The sequence below is a fragment of the Antechinus flavipes genome, chromosome 6 (assembly GCF_016432865.1).
Source record: "Antechinus flavipes isolate AdamAnt ecotype Samford, QLD, Australia chromosome 6, AdamAnt_v2, whole genome shotgun sequence".
Taxonomy (NCBI): Eukaryota; Metazoa; Chordata; class Mammalia; order Dasyuromorphia; family Dasyuridae; genus Antechinus; species Antechinus flavipes.
This window is the reverse complement of record NC_067403.1, coordinates 248,762,809-248,784,199: the sequence shown is the minus strand read 5'-3', so window position 1 is coordinate 248,784,199 and position 21,391 is coordinate 248,762,809. Positions and strand designations below refer to the sequence as shown.

Below are 21,391 nucleotides of genomic sequence, written 5' to 3'. Positions count from 1 at the left end.
CCAGAGTTCAAATCTAACAGTCCTAGGTAGCTCTGAGCTTTTCAAGATGGAGAAAAAAATCCTTGTTCTCAAGTGAAAAACTGCTGAAGGTTCCTTGGGATTCTTCTCAATGTCAAGATCAACCAGCTTTCCTCAAACTCTTTCTCCCCTGCCTGAAACCACGGTTCCTTTGTTTCCCACCACTCTTGTTGGCTCTGCTTCTGCATTCAATCTTAGATTCCCTCGCCAAGCACCGAGCTATAACCCCAGCTGGCCAAACCTGCAGCCCTTCTACCTTGCCCCTTTTCAGCTACTGTGACCCGCACTGACCCAAGTTCCAGTAACCATGACAACCCCATCCTGGCTGATTCTATACTCTGCCCAGTTCCGCACTATCTGGATGACCTGCGATGACTGCCTCCCATCCTGACCAGTGGCCCTGAAGTGCCCAGCAAGTCTGTCCTGCCCCTGTCAGGAACTCCAGACTCCCTGGCACAAAGCACTTAGCTTGTCTGTACTGAGGCTGATCCAGTGCAGAAGAGGAAAGCTGTCTGGTGGCAGAGAATCCTCAGGTACTGGGAAAAAATTTTACTTATTCATGGGTTTGGGCCAGAAAATGTCCATTTGAATCTCAGCTCCGTTCCTTCCTATCTTGAGCAAGTCACAACTTACCTGGACCTCGTTTATTCCTCTGTAAAATGAGAGAGCTGAATTAAATGATCTCTGATGTTCTTCCCAAACAGAAATCTTCTATCTCTCCCCATGTTGTCTAGGCTGGATTTGGAAGATGGGCAAATCCAGTAATCTTCTGATGCATTCTCCATTACTGTAAAGCTCTCAATTAAATACCTACTTTTTTGTTAATTTTATTTATTATTTTATGTTAATAATAATGATTTATTATTTTATATTATTATTTATTAGTTTATGTTGATAATAATTATTTATTTAATGGTAATAAGATAATAATTTTGTTTTCTTCATTAGGCTATTCAGGTTAGCAAAATATTTCCCACAGAATAGATGCATTCTTCATTACCATAAAGCTCTCAATTAAATACCTACTTTTTTGTTAATTTTATTTATTATTTTTATGTTAATAATATTGATTTATTATTTTATATTAATTATTATTTATTATTTGATGTTGATAATAATTTATTTAATGGTAATAATAAAAATAGCTTTCTTCATTAGGATAGTCAAGTTAGCAAAATACTTCCCATAGAGTAGGTGCATTCTCCATTACCATAAAGGTCTCAATTAAATACCTACTCTTTGTTATTTTAATTATTATTTTGTGTTAATAATTATTTATTATTTTATGTTGATAATAATTATTTATTTCATGGCAATAATAAAAATATCTTTGTTCATTAGGATATTCAAATTAGCAAAATATTTCCCACAGAATAACCTAGTGAAGTTGATTGTTTAGGTTTTTATGTTTTTGTTTTTTTTTTAACTGGATCTGTAATATTATGGGGATGAGAAGCTTCCTGGGGAAAAGTGCCCCTTACTTATACATCTCAGCAGCTGCTCTCAACTGAAAGCTTTTGAGAGACTTGGAGAAGTTAAGGACCTTTACCCAGGCTGAGGAAGAAGCAGAACTCAATCCCCAAATCTTTCTTTGGATTTAAGGACAATATCTTTTCCATCCACTCTATTAAGATATCTACACATGGAACCTCCTTGGTTCCAAGCAAAGGAACCATGAGAGGCCAAATGGATAGTTTATGGTGACACAAGGGAGCAGCCAGGATTCAAATAGCCAACACTATTTTCAAGAGGCAGTGCATCCTGAACTACATGAAAATGGAATTGGGAAATACTTAACAAAATAAGTAAAAATACAACGAAAAATAGATATTTGCACTATTTTTTTTACATTGAAATGCAGATAATTATACTATGTGCTTTTTTAACACCAAAATGCAGCGTGAGTGGATATTTGGGTACTGTTAGGGACTCCATTTGTATTTGAGTTTGACAGCTTTGATCTAAAGCACAGCTTCCTATTAAGAACCTCAGAGTCGATCTCTGGCCCTCGGGGTTTGGTCAAAGCCTATTGAGAATGGCCTTTGTGATGGTGAGGGGTGGGAAGATGAGAATACTGTCTTGGAAGCTCTGTGCCCCCAAATTACAGAGAAGGAAACGTTTATATTAAAAGTTAAAATAAAACTAGACCATAGTCATCATGGTGGAAAATATCAGAGATAAGATCTGAGCACAAATGCTCTAAGTTCACAGCCAGGGTCCTCTTCATTTTTTTTGGTAACTTTCTGGTTGATTTCTCCTCATTGTCCCTGCTCCAATCCATTCTCCACTCAGATGCCAAAGTGGTTTTCCTAAAATAGAGATCTGACTTAGTTAAATCCTGCTCGATAACCTCTGCTGGCTCCCCATTACCCTCAAGGTCAAATATAATTAAAGCTCATCATAACATGTCACCTTCCTAGCTTTCCAAAACCTGTTCATTTTTCTGTTGTGGCTAACTTTCTTTTATTCCATTTGGGGTTTTCTTGACAAAGATACTTGAGTGATAGGCCATTTCCTTCTCCAGTTCATTGTACAGATGAGGAAACTGAAGCAATCCAGATAAAGTTGATAGGGTATAGCTTTTAGAGGAAATACAGCAGTAATCCTGAATTCCTCTGACCTTGGAGTGCTATTGTTCTAACAATGTCAAATGATCCTTAATTCTCCTGGCCTTAAAATATAATATAAATATATATTTCTTCCCCTAGACTTTAGGAAGATATAGAAGTTATTCCTGAGATCCTCTACCTTGGAGTGCTATTGTTCTAACAATCTGTCTAATGATTCTAAAGTCTCCTGGCCTTAAGAATATAATTATAAAATTATATATTTCTTCCCCTAGACATTAGGAATGATATAGCATTTATCCTGAGGTCCCCTACCTTAGAGTGCTATTATTCTAACAATCTGTCAATGATTCTAAAGTCTTCTATTAGGAATATTGTAGTATTCCTATTGCAGACTGCCAGATGACAATCTGTTGGTCTGTGATAAAGGTTTCTGAGACAAATGGTGAGGGACATAGCAGGTCTTCAACTTCACCTCTAAACCATAAAATTCAATATTGAGGTACACACCAGACCCCTCCTCAGTTCTACCTCTAAGCCATAAAATAAGCATATCATGAAGAACAGGATCTTTCTATCTTTTCCTATAAATTTATCTTCTTGCTCCTGCTTCTTTGCTAAATTCTTTTGGAACATAGCCAGCTTCAATTGGCATTACAATAAACTTTGCCCCTTGCCTTGGAGATGGGGTCAACCTTGCAAATTATTTTGAGATGCCACGGGAGAGTGATCTGCAACCAACCTTTTGGGGTGTCCTTTTGACCCTCAACAAAGTGACTTGATTAGAAAAACAGAGTAAATGGCTAATGCCAGATTTGAACTTAAGTTTTCTTGACTCCAGTAATTCATTCATTGTGAAACCTAACTGCCCCATATCTTTCTGTACCTTAATCGCTTTCGCTCATTCTATAATCCAGCTACATAGGCCTCCAATACAATGTCTAGCGGTCATCTTTGTGCTTCTGAATTCTCTTCACTGTCTCCTTGTGGTGTTCTTCTTCTTTTCTATAATATGATGGTTCTCTGGGAGCAGGTTTCTCCGAGGAGATTTCTGGAGGCAGCCTTAGTTTCAGTTCCAAGTAATAATCACCTCAGATAGAGCCAGCTGATAAAATCCAAACGTTATTTTCTCCTTCCTTGATTCCAAGAGCTCTTGCAGCTTGTCCTTTGCTTCTGCCAGCTTCTGCCTCTAGCTTCACTCCAACTCCTGGACTTCCAAACTGATGACTGAAGCTCTTTTTATGCTCTTTTAGAGGTGGAAACTCAAAGATTGACTCCTCCTCTGAGAGTGGGATTATGGAAGGTGTGAATTGGGATATCTCATAATGAACCCTGAAATCTCCCAAATGTGTGAACTAAAGTGTGAGCTAATGTGTGAACTCTCAAAGGTGTTCACTTAAGCATTGTTTCTATCAGTATTAGTGATTTACACCTTGTAAGGATTTGCTCTAATGTGTGAACCATTAAGTATGGTATCAATTCTACTGAGTTAACACTAGGATTCCAACATTCCCTCATTCCCAGAGGGCATCTTTTGCATCCCTAGCTTCACCTGTACATTTTTCTGGCTTGCTTCATTTTATCTCAAGTCCCACATTCTGCAGGAAACCCTCCTAGGTGCCTCTCAATTGCTATTATTTTTCCCTTTCAGTTTCTTACATTTTGTCTTCTACTTAAAAACGCATGTTGCTTAAGAGCTATGGTTTTTGTTTTGTTTTGTTTTCCCCTTTTTTTTTGTAGTCCCTGAAGTTTGAAATAGTGCCTGATACATAAAAAGCACATTTCCTTGAATTAGTTCCACTATAGGTTTTTTAAATCATAATGTCCTTGCTGTACACTCCTTTCTTTATGGCAGTGTATCCTCCCATTCAAATTTAAAGCCTATGAGGGTAGGGTCTGTATTTGTATTTTTGGTGCTTAGCACAAAATAAAAATAAATAACTTTGTTTTTATTCCTTTATTCATTCATCAAGCCAATATTTGCCTCTTTTCAGCTCCGTATGTCATTCAGACAGATATCAGTTCTCTTCTCTGACAACTCCAGAAATAGTTGGCCACAACTATTATGTACTTTCCTGCCTTTTCACTTTTCCAGGTTAAACACCCCGCTTCCTGTAACCAAAGCTTCAGTGGGGACTCAAGGCCATTCCACCACGTTGGTTACCCTTCCCAAGATGTTGTCCAGTTTATCAATAATCTTCCTGAACTATGGGGTATAGAATAGAACGCAAGAGTTCAAATGAATTCTAATCAAGGCAGAGCAAGGAGAGCAGCCTTACTCCTAGAAGCTATGCTTCTTTTAATACACCCCAATTCTGCATTGCCACTGGTATTTCCCACTCCCTTCACTGCTCCCCTTTATATATTGTCTTTTCCTACTTGAGAAGACAAAAGCTCGTTGTGGGCAGCGTCTAGGCTTGCTTGTTCATTTTTAACATAATGATTAGATTCTAGTAAATACTTCCAAAAGGATTTATCTATCAATTAGCATTTGGGGCAATCACATTATCCTGCTGACTCATGCTAAATGTGAAGTCCACGCAATACTCTAAATCATTTTTAGATAAATTGATGTCTTTAATATTACCCCAGATTGGGACACTGATGCATTGTTGGTGGAGTTGTGAATGAACCCAACCATTCTGGAGAGCAATCTGGAATTATGCCCAAAAAGTTATCAAACTGTGCATATAGTTTGATCCAGCAGTGTTTCTACTGGGCTTGTATCCCAAAGAAATACTAAAGAAGGGAAAGAGGCCTGTATGTGCCAAAATGTTTGTAGCAGCCCTGTTTGTAGTGGCTAGAAACTGGAAATTGAATGGATGCCCATCAATTGGAGAATGGCTGGGTAAATTGTGGTATATGAATGTTATGGAATATTATTGTTCTGTAAGGAATCACCAGCGGGATGAATACAGAGAGGACTGGCGATACTTACATGAACTGATGCTGAGTGAAATGAGCAGAACCAGGAGGTCATTATACACTTCGACAACGATATTGTATGAGGATGTATTTTGATGGAAGTGGATTTCTTTGACAAAGAGACCTAACTGAGTTCCAATTGATAAATGATGAACAGAAGCAGCTACACCCAGAGAAAGAACACTGGGAAATGAATATAAACTGTGTGCATTTTTGTTTTTCTTCCCGGGTTATTTCTACCTTCGGAATCCAATTCTTCCTGTGCCACAAGAGAACTGTTCAGTTCTGCAAACATATATTGTATCTAGGATATACTGTAACATATCTAACATATATAGGACTGCTTGCCATCTAGGGGAGGGGTTGGAGAGAGGGAGGGGAAAAATCGGAACAGAAATGAGTGCAAGGGATAATGTTGTAAAAAAATTACCCTGGCATGGATTCTGTCAATATAAAGTTATTATTAAATAAAATTTTAAAAAAATATTACCCCAGATTGAATTTTTGAAAATGATTTTTTGATCCCAATCTATAGACACAGATTTCCTCAGTGATATAAAGGTTATAGTTAAGGTCATTATTCCTACGGATTTATCCCTGAATTATTTAAACAAGCTATTGAAAATGTAAAAATGGGAAAAGGATAACAAATGATATTTGTTTGACCGATATTGACCAAAAGACCCCAGAAATTGTCTTTGTCAACAAACACATAACTTGTTGGCCTGATAGAAAGAGATGACTGCCAAAGATTAAACCAAGTTAAAATATAAATTTATTTGTAAAATTTTATAAAGAAGGATGATGGATGATTATGAACATAGAGAACCATATAGTAGAGCCCCATAAAGCAGGGAAAAGCAGTGGAAAGTGACATTTATAAAGAAATCTTGGCAAGATACAACCAACTAAGCAGTCACTCTAATGGCATTTAATAATGAAAATGGAAAAGAAACTATAAACAGAAGAAAAATGGAAAAGATTTGCAAAAAATCACTTCAACAAAATGTTTTCTCATTTGAGAAGAATAGAAGCAGCATAATATGACAGTCCCTGAAGTATTTATAGATTGGACCAATTATATAGAGAGAATAGTGACACTAGAGGTAGTATATATGAATGCATTGAGAGACCTTAACTTTGCTGTTAATTCTAGTTCATCTATAACCACATCTAGAACTGTGATTTTAGAGCTCAGGTATGGTTGATTTCTTGTTCTTGGTGGTAAACGTGTTTTACTTTTACAGATAATATTTCTTTTCTTTGTCATTCTTCCATTGTCATCTTTAAATGTCCTGAAGATGGTTTTATTCGATTTATATTCTAAAATAGTCCACTCTTTGGCTGATATCTCTCTCCTTTTGTCAAGTAAATCATGTTTGTTACCTGAAATGCTTTTTCGGTCCTCTTGGTGGCTTGTTGTAACAACTGATTTTCATCAGTTAAACTTCTCTAGAATCTCTCCCATTCATTATTCAGTTTTCTTTATTACTACCTTTTTTCAATAGAATGTCATCCTTTCTTACTTTTATCCTTTCTCTTAATTTTGCACAAATGTTTATCTTTGCTCTCCTAAATTGTTCATCTGACTGTACAGAGTCAGCTAATTCAGGAATGGTTCTCACATCAAGGACATGTTCATTTTTAATCTGTTCAAAGGTTATTCAGTGTTCACCATGTCAGCAGTTAGGAATTCTTTTCTCAAAGACAGTACCCATAACATAGCTAAAGATGTTTAGAATACTCAGAAATCTTAGACCTCTGCATTATCTTTGAGAAAATGGATTTTTTGCTACACTCACTTGCCTCCAGTTTTATATTGAAGTCATTATTAATGAATGTGTATGTGGATTTAATTTTGAGGTTCTTATAAAGCTCTTTGATAATTTTTCTACTTCTTGATCAATTGTGATATGTGGTGTTACAACTGCTACCGTTATTTATTTTCTGGCGATCTTTTTCTCTTTAAATTTTCATGAGCACTCACGACATGAGTGATGCAAAATATGTGAGATCTGTTACTTTAAAATTTATGCAACGAAAAGAATGTTGTAGCAAAATAGAACATGGGGTAACATTCCTGGCCTCAGGGGAGAGATCAGAGAATTTGCAATTCAACTTTCAGTAGAGATGTGGAGGATAACAGGGAGAGAAAATTTGTGAACTGTCTAATGGAGTCATTGCTTTGCTGTAAATTTTTTATTTGCTGGAGGAGAGGACTCATTGTCTGGAAGACAAAAAGGGAAATATTCTTAAAATTGACTGCTATTTGAAAATAAAAGACATCCATACTAAATTTTTTTTTCCTGCAGGATTTATCCCAGAGTAAGTCTAGGGAGAAAAGGAAACCCAGTCTGTATCTTATTGAGAAGATAAAATTTAAAAAATAAAAGCTAATATTTATATAGCTCATTACATACATTCTCTAATTGATCTTTGAGACGATCAGACACATTGGTTAACATCATCTTAATTTTAAAATGATCATGAAAAAGGGAGACTCATTAACTTATTTTGAGTCACCAAGATCATAGAGCTGGGTTTCAAAACATCTACTCTTTTTAAATATATCACAGCAGCCTCTATTAAACCAGCTGTGATTTAATTATATTAACGGCTTAGCTTGGTGGCAAGAACACTGCCATATCAAGTTATGGAATCTTCCTGGGTCTCAGTTCGTTCGTCTGTCTAAAGTAAGGGAATGTGTACATTGTCCCCTAAGGTCTCTCCTGGCTCTCTCTTTCTGGGATAATTAAAGATCAGCCCAATAGTCATATGATCTCTGTGTAGAGGTAAAAGACCCAGGAGACCAACTCTTTTCTGCCCTCAGTTCAACTCTATTGCTGAGTCAAGTCATCTGCCTCTCATGATTATTAAACCTAATCACTGATGTGTGACCAGTTGGCAAAAGGTAAAGTGTAAGGAAACTTCTGGGTCCAGTTATATTTCTGGGAAGAAAAACTAAGCAGACCGTATTCTATGAGAACTCAGTTTCTAAGAGACATCCCATTTTTTCTATAAAATCACCTATCTCCCTCTATTCCTCCCTAAATCCTATAATCATACAGGGTCAACTGTTTCCCAGGTAAGTTTTGATCTCCTTTCACCTGCAGTTTTCCACTGAGTAGAGGGAAAAAACAAACCCAGAAATCTGTATTTAGCACATCTTAATTTTAGAATGGAAATTTTAAGTTCATTTGTCTTGGTCATAAAAATAAAGTCAGCTTCCGAGAAAGGTGAAACCTGGTAGTCCAGTGTTCTAGTTATTTGGTCTAATCCTAAGAAGTCACATATGTCTTTGGTACATTATGGCCATATTCAGACTTTACTCTAAAAACTCTTAGGATATAGCTTGCATTTAGGTTTTCCAACATGTAGGCAAAAGGGTCCCATCGTAATCCACTGAGGCAACAAAGCATTTACTGATCAAGTCACTTAATGTCTCTGAACCTCAATTTTTTCATCTGAAAAATGGAAGTAATATCAGTTACCATCTAATTAGATTATTGTGAGAATCAAATGGGATAATAATACTTGGAAGATATGTATGGTACTATTTTGAGACCTTGGACTACCTTGGAAATGAAATTTTCCTGGAGCTAGGAAATCTATTCAAGTAAGGGACAGAATTGAAAAGATAGCTCCTTCCCTTGGATATGTTGGTGAGTACTGGGGAGTACTACTTAAGGGAGTAGGAGGTCCTCAATATAGCTATTAAATACAGCCTAGGGATGATAACCAGGATGATAATTTAAGATTAGATCCCCTAAAAGTGTGTGTGTACATATATATTATACAGTCAGAGGAAAAGAAGCAAATGCAAAACACTTGGAAAACAGGTACATTATGACTATACATAATATATAGCCTTCCCTCACTTCAATGCACTGAAATGTCATGATCTCACTTACGGAATGTCATGGTTGTCTTCGAGAACAAAGGGCATACAACAATAATAGCCATATCACTGACCTCAATAGTGTTACTCTCCAAGAAGAAAGTATATGATGCCTTGAAAGGTTCAGAAAACTGGATTCAAATTCTTCCTCTAAGCAGGGGTCCTCAAACTTTTTAAATACTGTCCCTCAGACTGTTGGAGGGCCGGACTATAGTAAAAACAACAACTTTGTTTTGTGGGCCTTTAAATAAAGAAACTTCATAGCCCTGGGTGAGGGGGATAATCGTCCTCAGCTGCCACATCGGGCCATAGTTTGAGGACCCCTGCTAGAGAGAGCTTACTCCTTATGTGACCTTGGACCTTTCCTGCTCTATAAAATTAGGATATTGAACTAGATAGTCTCTGAGGTTTCTTTCAACTCTAGATTTACAAACTATAGTCTACAAAAATGAAACAACACCCCTCCTCCCTGTCAACTTTCACTTCATCGGTTAAGTATGAATACCAAAAGAAACTATTTATGTCAAGCTTTTTGCAAACCATAAAGGGTCAGATATTGCTATTGCTATTAGGTAGATTCTACAAGATGGCAAAAGGTAGTGGTCCAGCCCATTCCATGGTCTTTGAGGCTGGGACCAAAGGCAAACTGAGAAGAATAATTTAATAAGAAAATAGAGCTAAGGCAACTAGCCAAGGTCTCGGAGCTGGCCAAAGGCCCGGAATAATCTTTCAAACTGTTAACTGTTAACTTGTGACTATCTCCTCCCCAGTTCCTCCTCCAGTGAGCCAATGTCTCTTCCCCTCTCTGGCTTCCTAGCAAAGTCCCTTTTAAACGAGTTGGAGTTTTGTATGCTAAGGTTGTGCGGCAGCTACAGGAACAGGTGGGTGGGAGCAGAGGAGACATTGTGTTCTTTCAGAGGAGGGCCTGAGTTTAGGACACTGGTCAACAGCTTAGAGCCTTATGGGCCGCTCAGGAACAGAGAGCGTTGGAGAGCCGCTCCTGGCATGGAGTCTCACTGAGTAAGGGCCATCCAAGGGGGCTCTCTTTTTACTTATTCCTGTCTGTCTTTCTCCTTCTTCCCTTTTTGTTATTACTCAGACAGCTAAGCTGAGCATCTGCCCAAGATGCTCCTTCTCCGTAGCTCCCAGATGCTCCAGACACTGGAAAGAGCCTTGAGGAAGGACATCCCTGAGTCTATAAAGGTAAGGATGAACACTGACTTCCACCCTCAGCTGCATTTATCATTCATGCACAATGCTTTCTCTCCACTCAATGCAATCAATACCTCAACTCATCTGGACTCCTGCAATAACTTTCTCTACTGGGCTCTCCTCCAAAGACTAATCAAAATGACTTTTTAAAAATTCAAGTCTGATCTTGTCCTTTCCCCCCTCTTCAGTAATCCCTATTGGTTGACTATTTGTTTCTGGGATCAAACATGAGCTGCTCAGTCTGACACTGAAAGCCCTTCATCTTATGGACCCTTCTAATCTTCCCCTTCCCCATTACTTAGCATTATGCTTAACATATACCCCTTAAGAAATGCTTATTGACTGATTGCATGCACTTAGCATTCTATATTTCACACATATGACTGTCTATCATTCATCTCCTCATTTTATTCCTTTTCACAAATTGGCCAGATTCCCAGAATCACTTTCCTTCCAACTTCCTCCTTTTGGAATCCCCTATTTCCTTCAAAATTCAGTTCAGGAAACACATCTCTATCAGAGGTTCTTAACCGACCTCTATGAACTTGTGTTTGAAAATATTTTGATAACTATATTTTAATATGATTGATTTCCTTTGTAAGCTTATGTATTTTGTGCATTTCAAAACATGGTCCTGTGATGGAGTCCACGGGCTTCACTAGACACTTCCCAAGAAGTCTGTGATAGACACACATGCCTATACACACATATTACCAATTACATTTCAATAAGATTTGGGCAGTCAGAAAAATGGGTTCAAATTCTTCCTCTAGAGATTACTCCCTATGTTACCTTGGGCTTTTCCTGCTCTACAAAATTAGGATATTGAACTAGACAGTCTCTGAGGTTTCTTATCTCCAGTCCTTAGCACATTGGCTGATAACTCAGTATATAAAATGTATATATATTGTATATTTTATATATATGTATGTATGCTTGTATGTATGTATAAGATGTACTTTTGGGTGTCTGAAAAGTCTTAATACTAGCTATTAATGCTTAAAAGTCATCATGCACTTTAGTTATTATATGTAGATAATGTCTGTTATATAGTAAATGGAAAAGCTAGAGTTTGAACCCACAAATTCAGTATGATTACACTAGACTCTCAACTCATCTCCTAGTTAGAAGCAAGAACCTTGGTTTAAAAAAAGACTTGAAAAAAACCTAATATTTATTATACACATAAAAAGAAAAGCAAGGTGTCCACAATAGAGAACTGCACTTTCATGTACAATCCACATGGTCTTACACTCAAAGGGTCTCTGATTTCCTACCTTGTATTCTGAGGAAAGTCACTACCTTTCTGGACCTCAGTTTCCTCATCAGTAAAATTGAGAGAGTTGGTTAATGATAATCTATCGGTCTCTTTCCAAGTTCTCTAGTCTGAGGTCCTTTGATGATATGCAAAATAATCTTGGAGGAGATCCAAGTCTGAGAATACTTTGCAAGGAAAATTGAAACTCCTCTAAATCTTGGGAAGTTGCTTGAGGCTCAAAGAAGTTAGCACAGTATTTATTCGTATTATGAGAGATTAAGTAACTTGGATTTTGTGTCAGAAATGGAGTTTGAACCCTTACTCCCAAACTTGATGATCTGCAATATCAGGTTGCCTTGGGCAACCTGTTTAGAAAATCCTTCCTTCCTGTGTGACTGGTCATTGGAGATTGAATCTCCAATTATATACAACTTGATTTATCCAATTACTTGTAAGAAAAATCCCCATTAGTCACTGAGAATAAACTTTTCTGATCTGAACTTGAAACTTTTGGTTACAAAGTGTTCCTCTGCCTGGTCCTCTCTGTAATCTGGATCCCTGCCAATTTTGTCTCCAATTAGTTCTGATTTAGGATATGGGACAATTCTCTCTCCCTGGGAATTATGCCTTCCCTCCTCCAAGAGAAGATTTCAGATTTCTGGACCCGTTTTCCTGGAGCCATGCCTCCCTGGACAAATACACTTATAATCAAGTGCTCAATATGGGAATTTCTCACTGTCAAAAAGACCTGAGTTCAAATCAAGCCCTCGACACTCTCATCCTAGTCAAATCACTTAATCTCCATTTCTTTCAGTTTCCTCAAATGTCAAATGGGGATAATGACAGAATCGCACCTAAACCTTACAGAGTTTGTTGTGAAGATCAAATGAGATATTTCTAAAAGTACTTAGTATAGTGCCTAATATAGGAAGTACCTAATAAATGTTTATTTCCTTTCTTTCCTTCTCTTCCCCCTTTTTTTTTTCTCATCCTCTCCTTTAAAGACATATGGCCTACCATTTTCCCTTGCAGACATCAGAAAACCATCCAGGGGTCTTCAAACTACAGCCCATGGGCCAGATGCAGCAGTTAAGGATGTTTAACCCCCTCACCCAGGGCTATGAAGTTTCTTTATTTAAAGGCCCACAAAACAAAGTTGTTATTTTTACCATAGTCCGGTCCTCCAACAGTCTGAGGGACAGTGAGCTGGCCCCCTATTTAAAAAGTTTGAGGACCCCTGCTAGACCATAGTTGCTATAGCTGAAAAGGAATTCACCAATCTTCCACTCTAATCCTATCATTTTATCTTTTTATCTTGTAAAAATCCTGACTTTAATATCAAACAAACAAAATCATATCATAGTAGAAAAGACAGTGTGGGTTGAACATGAAACTGCAGGTCTTTATTATGGATAGCTTATTTTTCTTTTTATGTGTATAATAAGTTTTGGTTTTTGTTTTCACCATCCTGATCTGTATTCTCTCTTCTCCCACTGAGAATACTACTTGGCTTATGGTAAGGGCTTAATAAATGCTTGTTGATTGATTGATTCAATATAAGTTAGACTAGATGGGTGGTTTCTGAGCTACTAAGCCATACATAAGGATTCAATCCCAGAAAGAACATAATGGTTTAAAAAACCAAATCAACATCATGTTTCATTCTATTTTTATCTTGTTAAATATTACCAATTGTATTTTAATATGATCTGGGTAGTTTTCAGCCTGGATTTTTGCCACTCTGGACAAGATGACCATTGAAGTTTCTCATCTCTGCCTCCTGGCTTCCTTCAAGTTCCAATGAAGTTCATCTTTTGTAGAAAACTTTTAAAAATTCCTCTTAATTTCAGTGCTTTCCCTCTATTGACTGCCTCTCATTTATCCTGCATATCCTGTATATATGCTATATATTATCCCAAATATATCCTATAGTTAGTTGCATGTTATCTCCCCATTAGATAGTGAATTCCTTGTGAGGAGTGACTGCTGTTTACCTTTCTTTGTATCTCCAGTCCTTAGCACATTGGCTGATCACTCAGTAAGCACATAATAAATCTTTGTCAACTGATGTCATCACCGTTTCCCAATGGACTGACTCTCTGGTTTCCTTGGACTGCCTCTCCAGGTTTATGGCACCATCTTCCATATGAACCAGGGGAATCCTTTCAAGCTGGAGGTATTGGTGGACAGGTGGCCAGATTTTAAAACTGTCATTGTCCGGCCTCAAGTGCAGGTAAATCACTTGTTTATCTCCTTTTCCCTTCACTTCACTAGGAGCGGAGCTAGAATGCTTGTATTACCAACAATTTTCCCCAACACTGTGGCTCTTTGCTGTATTATAATCAATGGCTTTATTTCCTTTTTTTTTTCCCCCAACTTGCTCAGGATATGACAGATGATTTTGATCCCTATACTAACACCTACCAAGTTTATTCCAAGGATCTCCAGAATTGTCAGGAAGCCCTCAAGTCTTCAGATGTCATCAATTGGAAACAACATTTGCAGATTCAAGGTAAGAACGGCTTTGCATTAAGTAGTCCATAAATTCAACTCTTATCAGATGTTCTAATTCCTAAGGGCTGCGAGCTCAATATGACTCTACAGGGCAACATGGCAGCCACAAGACCTAAGGTGACCTTAGATAATATCAAAGAAAACATTATTTCCAACATTTCACTAGAAGTGATGGCATGCCCTCCACCCTGGTCACACTACACTTAAAATATTATGTTCAACTCTGTTCTCTACCTTCTTGGAAGAATATTGGCAATATGGAGCACATCTAGGTTGGCTGTGGGCTTTGAAATCATTCTATTAGAAAAACTCATTTAGAGAACCAAGAATATGTAGCTTGAAAGAGAAAAAGGTTGGGTGGGGTTGGATCTGCTAGTTGGAATATGAAATCTGTCTTCAATTATTTGGAAGGCTGGTGTGTGGAATAGGGACTCTATTCTTCTTGGCCCTCTAGATAGACTTATCAACAATGGGTGAACACTGAAAAAGAAGGCAATTTTAGGCTTCTTCTCTGGGGAAAATTCCTAAGAATCAGAGCCCTTTGAAAGTGGGGTCAGCTGCTGTGAAAGGTAACCAGTTTCCCATCACTGGAGGTCATAAAACAAAGGTTGAATGGTAGTTATTAGTGTTAGTATATAAATTCAGAAATGTATGAGTAGGAAGAGAAGTCTCTGAAACTCCAATTGATTTTAAGCTCTGATGACTTTTCTTTGTCATATGTTTTCCCCTTTAAGGTCCTGAACCAGCTCCATTTTCCTAAATGTCCAGTATCCCTTTGTGAAATTATGCATTGGTCTTTCCCTCAGGCATTAATTGTACAATGTCTCTCCCCTGTACTTGTATGATCTCCCATAAAGTTTTTGTTTCTTTTTGCTTTTTTTTTTTTTTTTTTTTTTTTTTTTCCCTCCAATAGGTTTGCAATCTGGCTTGAATGAGGTGATAAGTAATGTCGCGGTGGAAAAATCAGTTCAGGTCAAGATGACGAATCGCAATCTCTATTTGATTTCTGAAACAATGAATAGATATGCGCCTCCCCAGCAAAATATGGATCAATCACTTGCCAAAACTGAAAAGCCAAAAAAAGATATGTAAGTTGTCTAAAAGCGGAGTCATACACAGCTCCTCCTTACTCTACAAAAGATAAGTTCCAGTCTAATTGGCTGGAAAGTGAATTTCTATCTGTCAAATTCTGTTTTCCTACTGATTTGCATTTCAAAGATCAAAGTATCTCGTTCTCATTTGATTAAAGCGACAACTTCTAGCACCATAAAACCAAAGAACTGAGCAATGGGGCTCTTGCTAGAATTGTGCTTCTGTTAAGTGCTACCAATTCCCTGTTCTGGGATTTTCTGCTCTCTAACATCTTATATTGATTGATCTTATGGAGAGCTTTAAAATATGTGAATCTCCAAAGTTCATGGGCACAGATCTTAGCATTTGCTTAGGTATCTGCGCTTCACTTTTTGTTGGATATTCTCATTACCTCTTAGAGCTAGACTATAATCGTATATTTCCCTGTAAAGACTGATGTGTCACACAGTAATCTACCTGGCTCATCAAGGCTTATTTCAAGCTCAAAAGGCAGGATGATATAAAGAATTGACCCCGCCTTGAAATTAGGAAGGTTCAAGGGCGACCCATTGATTCTGGGCAAGTCAGTCAACCTTAGAATGGCCCAGACAAATCTCTGAAGCTCCAAGTTGCAGAAAGTTGCTAATTTGCAGTGGTAGGGAGTTAGTCCCTGAATCAACCAAATTATGGATGCACAGGAGAAATATATAATAAACATAATATAATTAATATAATGTAATGTAATATAATATAATATATAATAATATAATGTAAAGTAATAACTAGGTCCATTTTTTTGGACCATAGAAGGGAGAAAAAGATGGGTAGGGATCAAGTTTGAAAGTCTTATAAGATGGTATTTGTAAAAGCACCTCTTAATATAGGACCCAGAACCATATAAATGTCTATTCCTTTCTAAAATAGAGAAGTTTGGAAAAGAAATAGATTTGAGGGGAAAGATAATGATTCTATTTTGGATGTGTTCATTTTGAGTTCTTAAAAAATGTTCAATGAACAGTTGATAATATAAGAGCTCAGGAGAGAGAATACGACTGGGCTTGGAGAATTAGGACCCATCTACCTAAGGATAATAATAATAAACTATCTGTATTGATGTTTTATCCTTCTTCCACATTATAAACTCCTGAAGGGAAAAGACTGTGTGTCTAGTGTTAGCTGTACATGCTCTGTACCCAGAACTTATAAATAGCGGGTACTTAATACATTAAATAGAGAGGGTTTAAGAGATAGAGCATGCAGCCAGACTGCCTAAGATCTCAGGCTCAAGGACCCCCAAAAGGACTTTCTCTGAATCTATATATCGACAATGGGGGTACCCTTTTAGAGGAAATTGACATCCATAAGAAATAGACATCTTTCAAAGATCTGTGATTTGATTGGAACATGGGAACTCCCACCCTTCTTGTCATGGTCTGATAGTGGTCTTGTGGTGTTGGATGCCCTAAAAAAACCCATCCCTGATGGCTGAGTCCCAAACCAAGATGTTTGTACAAAAGATACGGTCCATGACTCAACCCAGATTGGAAGCGTTTCTAATTTGGCAGTGTTAACCAGAGCTTATCCTGTATCGAGAACAGAAGGTCACTTTAATGCCATGGTAGAACAACACAATAAGACCTTGTTCTCTACAAAGCCTGGATTCCCTACATTAGATGGCAAAACAAATAAGCAAAACAACACACACACACATCCTCCAGGAAAGATGAGATGGACCAGTATCTGATGTTATGTTAGCAAATAAAAAGAGAGAAGGAAAAAGCAAGATGCTAGCGTATCTGAAAGTTAGATTTCCAAAAATCCATCCCTATAGAGCCATCTAGTAAAAGTTTTTCACTAATTGTTCTAGAAATTTTCTTAAGTGACTCTCTGAAAGTCAAACAAATAGTAACTTAGAGACAGGACTTGAATCCAAGACTTGTGACTCAAAAGCTTAGGGTTCTTTCCAATTTACCATGCTACCACAAAATCTAGCAAATAGCCAGGCTTTGTAGAAAGCATCAAGGTAGCCCAGTGGAGAAGTCGGGAAAACCTGAGTTCAAATCCAGCTTCGGACACATAGTAGCAGCTTGACTTTGTTTCAGTCACTTCATTCTGTTTGCCTCAGTTTTCCTAAACTGTGAAATGGATATAATAATAGAATAACACCAATCTTAAAATCTCATCTGTTAAAAGAGCTGGAAAAGAAAATGGCAAATCACTCCATAGCCTTGTCAAGAAAATAGATGGACATAATTGAAAATGACTGAATAACAACAATAGAAAATATCACTGAACCTTGAAATAGTTAGCACTGATATAGAATGTAATTATTTATTATTTAATTTTATTTCATTCCATCTTAACAATAATCCAAGGAAGTAAATGCTATTATTCCCGTTTTATAATGAGGAAATAGAGGCACCTGCTCTGAGATACTCACCCTAAGAGGAGCTTCTTTTTGCCTTTAAGCATTAATTGAATTATGACAACTGAAGTCATCTGAAACGACAAGGGGGAAAAGAAAACAAAGTCATTTATGAATAAGGCAATTTACTCAGAAGCCTCAGGCATACATCTCCAAGGTAGAATAAATAGCTTGCTGCTGCAGTTAATCACAGGGGTCACAGAATTTTGGAACTGGAAGGGACCTTGGGGGCTATGGACTCCAACTCAGAGCTGACCAGAACTCCATCTCCCTCATTTTCTAGAAAAGAAAATTGAGACTCGGGGAACTTGGCTAGTTCAAGATCATATAAGTAATATCAGATGGGATTGGAACCCCATGTCTCTAGATAAGGGATCTCAGTGTCGGATCTGAGATTTCACTTTCTATGTTTCTGCCAGAGCTAAGTAACAATGAAATGTCTGTGAAAGACACATTTGTTTTCTGCCTACAAGAAAAGGTAATGGGGCTTGACTAATACATCACAGTGACTTGTTCCGGAGAATAAAGGGTTCCTAGAAAGAATGGAACTGCTTCAAGAGGAGAAAAAAGGTGGGGGGAGGATAAAAATGGATCTGAGAGACAGAAAAGAAACCAAACTCTCCTAGTGCTAGAAGAATGGCAGAAACACAGAAGGAAAGCCAAAGGTGGTTAAAAAAAAATCCCAACGAGGCCATGTGCTTTTCCAAGACTGGATTAGATGGAAAGGAAAAACAACCAAGGGAAAAGGAGAGCTGAAATGAGGCAGATTGATCTGCACCTTGAAGCAAGCTAGGATTTTTTTAATAAAAATTGATGGTGATGGAAAAGGGGAGATCCTTCAGGTCCACGGGGGATCCTGGGGTCCCTTGCATTATACGGGACCATGCAGGGAAAAGATTCCAGCTCAATATTAAGAAAAAAGCTTCCTAATTATTAGAGTTGTCCCACATGGGACCAGATGAGGAAAGCAAAGTTCATTGGCCCAAAGCCCCCAGCTAGCAAGTGCTGAAGTGCGGTTTGCACTTGGCTTTGTACCTTGGCTGTGTAGAAGGGAGCTATCACCAGCCCGATGCGCTCCTCCCGGCACTGACTTTGAGCTTTCTCCCTTTCCTCCGCAGTAACACAGAGATATTTAAGATGTCCTCCCTGGACATTGAGCACGCTGCTTTAGTGAACAGCCTCTGGAGTTTTGGGGGGAACGAGAAGAGCCTGAAGTTCATCCAACGCTGCATCCGGCACTTCCCCAGCTACTGCCTGCTGGGGCCCCAGGGCACTCCGGTGTCGTGGGACCTAATGGACCAGACCGGGGAACTGAGGATGGCCGGGACTCTGCCCGAGTACCGAGGCCTGGGGCTCATCTCGCACATCATCTACCACCAGATCCAGGCTCTGGACAAACTGGGCTATCCCATGTACTCCCACATCGATAAGGACAATCAGCCCATGCAGCGGATGAGCCAGACCATGAAGCAGAGGTGTGCGCCCTGCCACTGGCAGCAGTGGGACTGCAAGCCCGACGGGGGCTCGGCCCCGAAGGAGAGCGAGAGCCCGGGGCAGGCGGAGAGCAAGGCGGCCGGCTCCTCCTGAGCGCGCAGGCTGCTCCTCCGGCGAGACCCGGGGAGACCGAGGCATCTTTCACCGACGACCCTTACTGTAGACCAGCAGACTTAAGTAGAACGCTCTGATTTCCTTGTTTAAATCTTATCATGGCACGTTTCATGTAATTATAGCCATGAAGAAGTTAAGACGTTGTCTTCTGTTGTCTTCTTCGTCGCCAAGTTGTTGTGGTTGTGGTTATTGTTGTTCTTTTCTTCTCCTCTTCCTTCTCCTTCTCCTCCTCCTCTTCTTCCTTCTCTTTTCTCCTCCTCCTCCTCCTCTTCTTCCTCCTCCTCCTCCTTCCTTCTCCTCCTCCTCCTCCTCCTCTTCCTCCTCCTCCTCTTCTTCCTTCTCTTTCCTCCTCCTCCTCTTCTTCCTCCTCCTCCTCCTCCTCCTCCTTCCTTCTCCTTCTTCTCCTTCTCCTTTTCCTTCTCCTCCTCCTCCTCCTCCTCCTTCTTCTTTCTCTCTCTCTCTCTCTCTCTCTCTCTCTCTCTCTCTCTCTCTCTCTCTCTCTCTCTCTCTCTCTCCTGCCAGAGCTAAGTAACAATGAAATGTCTGTGAAAGACGCATTTGTTTTCTGTCTACAAGAAAAGGTAATGGGGCTTGACTAATATATCACAGTGACTTGTTCGGAAGAATAAAGGGTTCCTAGAAAGAATGGAACTGCTTCAAGAGGAGAAAAAAGGACCTTAGACATCTTTGGAGTCGGATGGTCAGAACTCTAGACCTGGTTCTGCTGCCCATTCACTGGGCAATCTAGGGTCAGGATCATGTAATTGGGAGGATCCTCAGAGGCCAGTTAAGTAAAGCAATTCTTATTACAGATAATGAGACTGAAGCCCAAGGCTGTATAGGTTTATGCTGCACAGGTAAAAAATGGAAGGGATGGAACTTCTAACTTTTAATCCGTGATGGTTCACACTAATGCTCCATGAACCTCAGTTTCCCATTCTATAAAGTGAGAAGCCTTTGATCTGGTCCCTTCTAGTCCTAAATTCTCTTTATTCCCTATCCTGCCACCCCCCAGTACATCTTTCCAGTTATTGCTAGTTTCTCACCATATATCCCACTCTCCAAATAAGAGAACCTACTAAATCCCACTCTTGATGGAGGACATTAGTCTAAAGATCAGGGCCCCTGGTTAGACTCCTGTATCAGAGTGATCTCAAGCAAATGATCTCCTTCCTTTGAATCTTGTTTCATAATCTGCAAACAAGAGTGATGATAGTGGCCCTGGGGCCATAATATACTCCATGAATCTTCAGGTTTTCAACTTCAGGTAAGACATTTCATTTGTCCTCAGTTGGGCCCCGATGCCCCTTCCAACTCTAGATACAAGATCCTAAAAAAAACATAATTCACCTATTATTTAGGATAACTGGAGTTAGAGCTGGAAGAGGCTTTAGAAGTTGCTCCATCCCTATTACAAATGAGAACCAGGGATTAAAGTCAATGGTCTAAGTTTCCATAGTTAAGAATGAGAACAGGGATTTGAAACCAGGATGTCAGAAAAGCAGAAGGGAATAATACAACAGGCACCGTATCCAGGAACAAAAGACTCAGGTTCATATTCTAACCACACTATGATTTCTATAAACTTGGACAAGCCTCTCCACTTTTCTGGGCCTCAGTTTTCCCATCTGTAAAAGGAAAGAGTTGGATTGGAGGAATATTATGGCCCTTCTAGTTCAAAACCCAAATCACTTCAAGTCTGCTCTTTCTGCATAGCCTGTACTTGGAACCACCATCAAAGGTCTTTAAAAACTCCACCCCTCAGCCTTGTTCTGGCTTTGGTTTCCAATGTGAATCTGGGGTCATGAAACCATGAACTCATGATATCTATTTCCCCCATCTCGAACATAGACTAAGGACACATTTCTTTTAGACTTAATAACTTGTTTTTATAC

At 38.8% G+C, this 21,391-nt stretch overlaps 1 protein-coding gene across 3 annotated transcripts; it reads left to right on the top strand.

Annotated features, from left to right (window-relative positions):
• The first annotated feature begins 393 nt into the window (after window positions 1-393).
• Window positions 394-19,633, top strand: LOC127540488 (glycine N-acyltransferase-like). Of its 3 annotated transcripts, none has more exons than XM_051965205.1 (6): window positions 394-551; window positions 10,508-10,611; window positions 14,004-14,111; window positions 14,264-14,390; window positions 15,306-15,480; window positions 19,007-19,633. In XM_051965205.1, exons 2-6 carry the CDS (start codon window positions 10,534-10,536, stop codon window positions 19,473-19,475), a joined length of 957 nt encoding a protein of 318 aa, XP_051821165.1. In that variant the 5' UTR covers window positions 394-551; window positions 10,508-10,533; the 3' UTR covers window positions 19,476-19,633. The 3 variants fall into 3 exon arrangements, with proteins under 3 accessions (XP_051821165.1, XP_051821167.1, XP_051821166.1); XM_051965207.1 differs by lacking the exon at window positions 394-551 and adding an exon at window positions 10,220-10,289; XM_051965206.1 differs by lacking the exon at window positions 394-551 and having other exon boundaries at window positions 10,348-10,611.
• The last annotated feature ends 1,758 nt before the right edge of the window (window positions 19,634-21,391 follow it).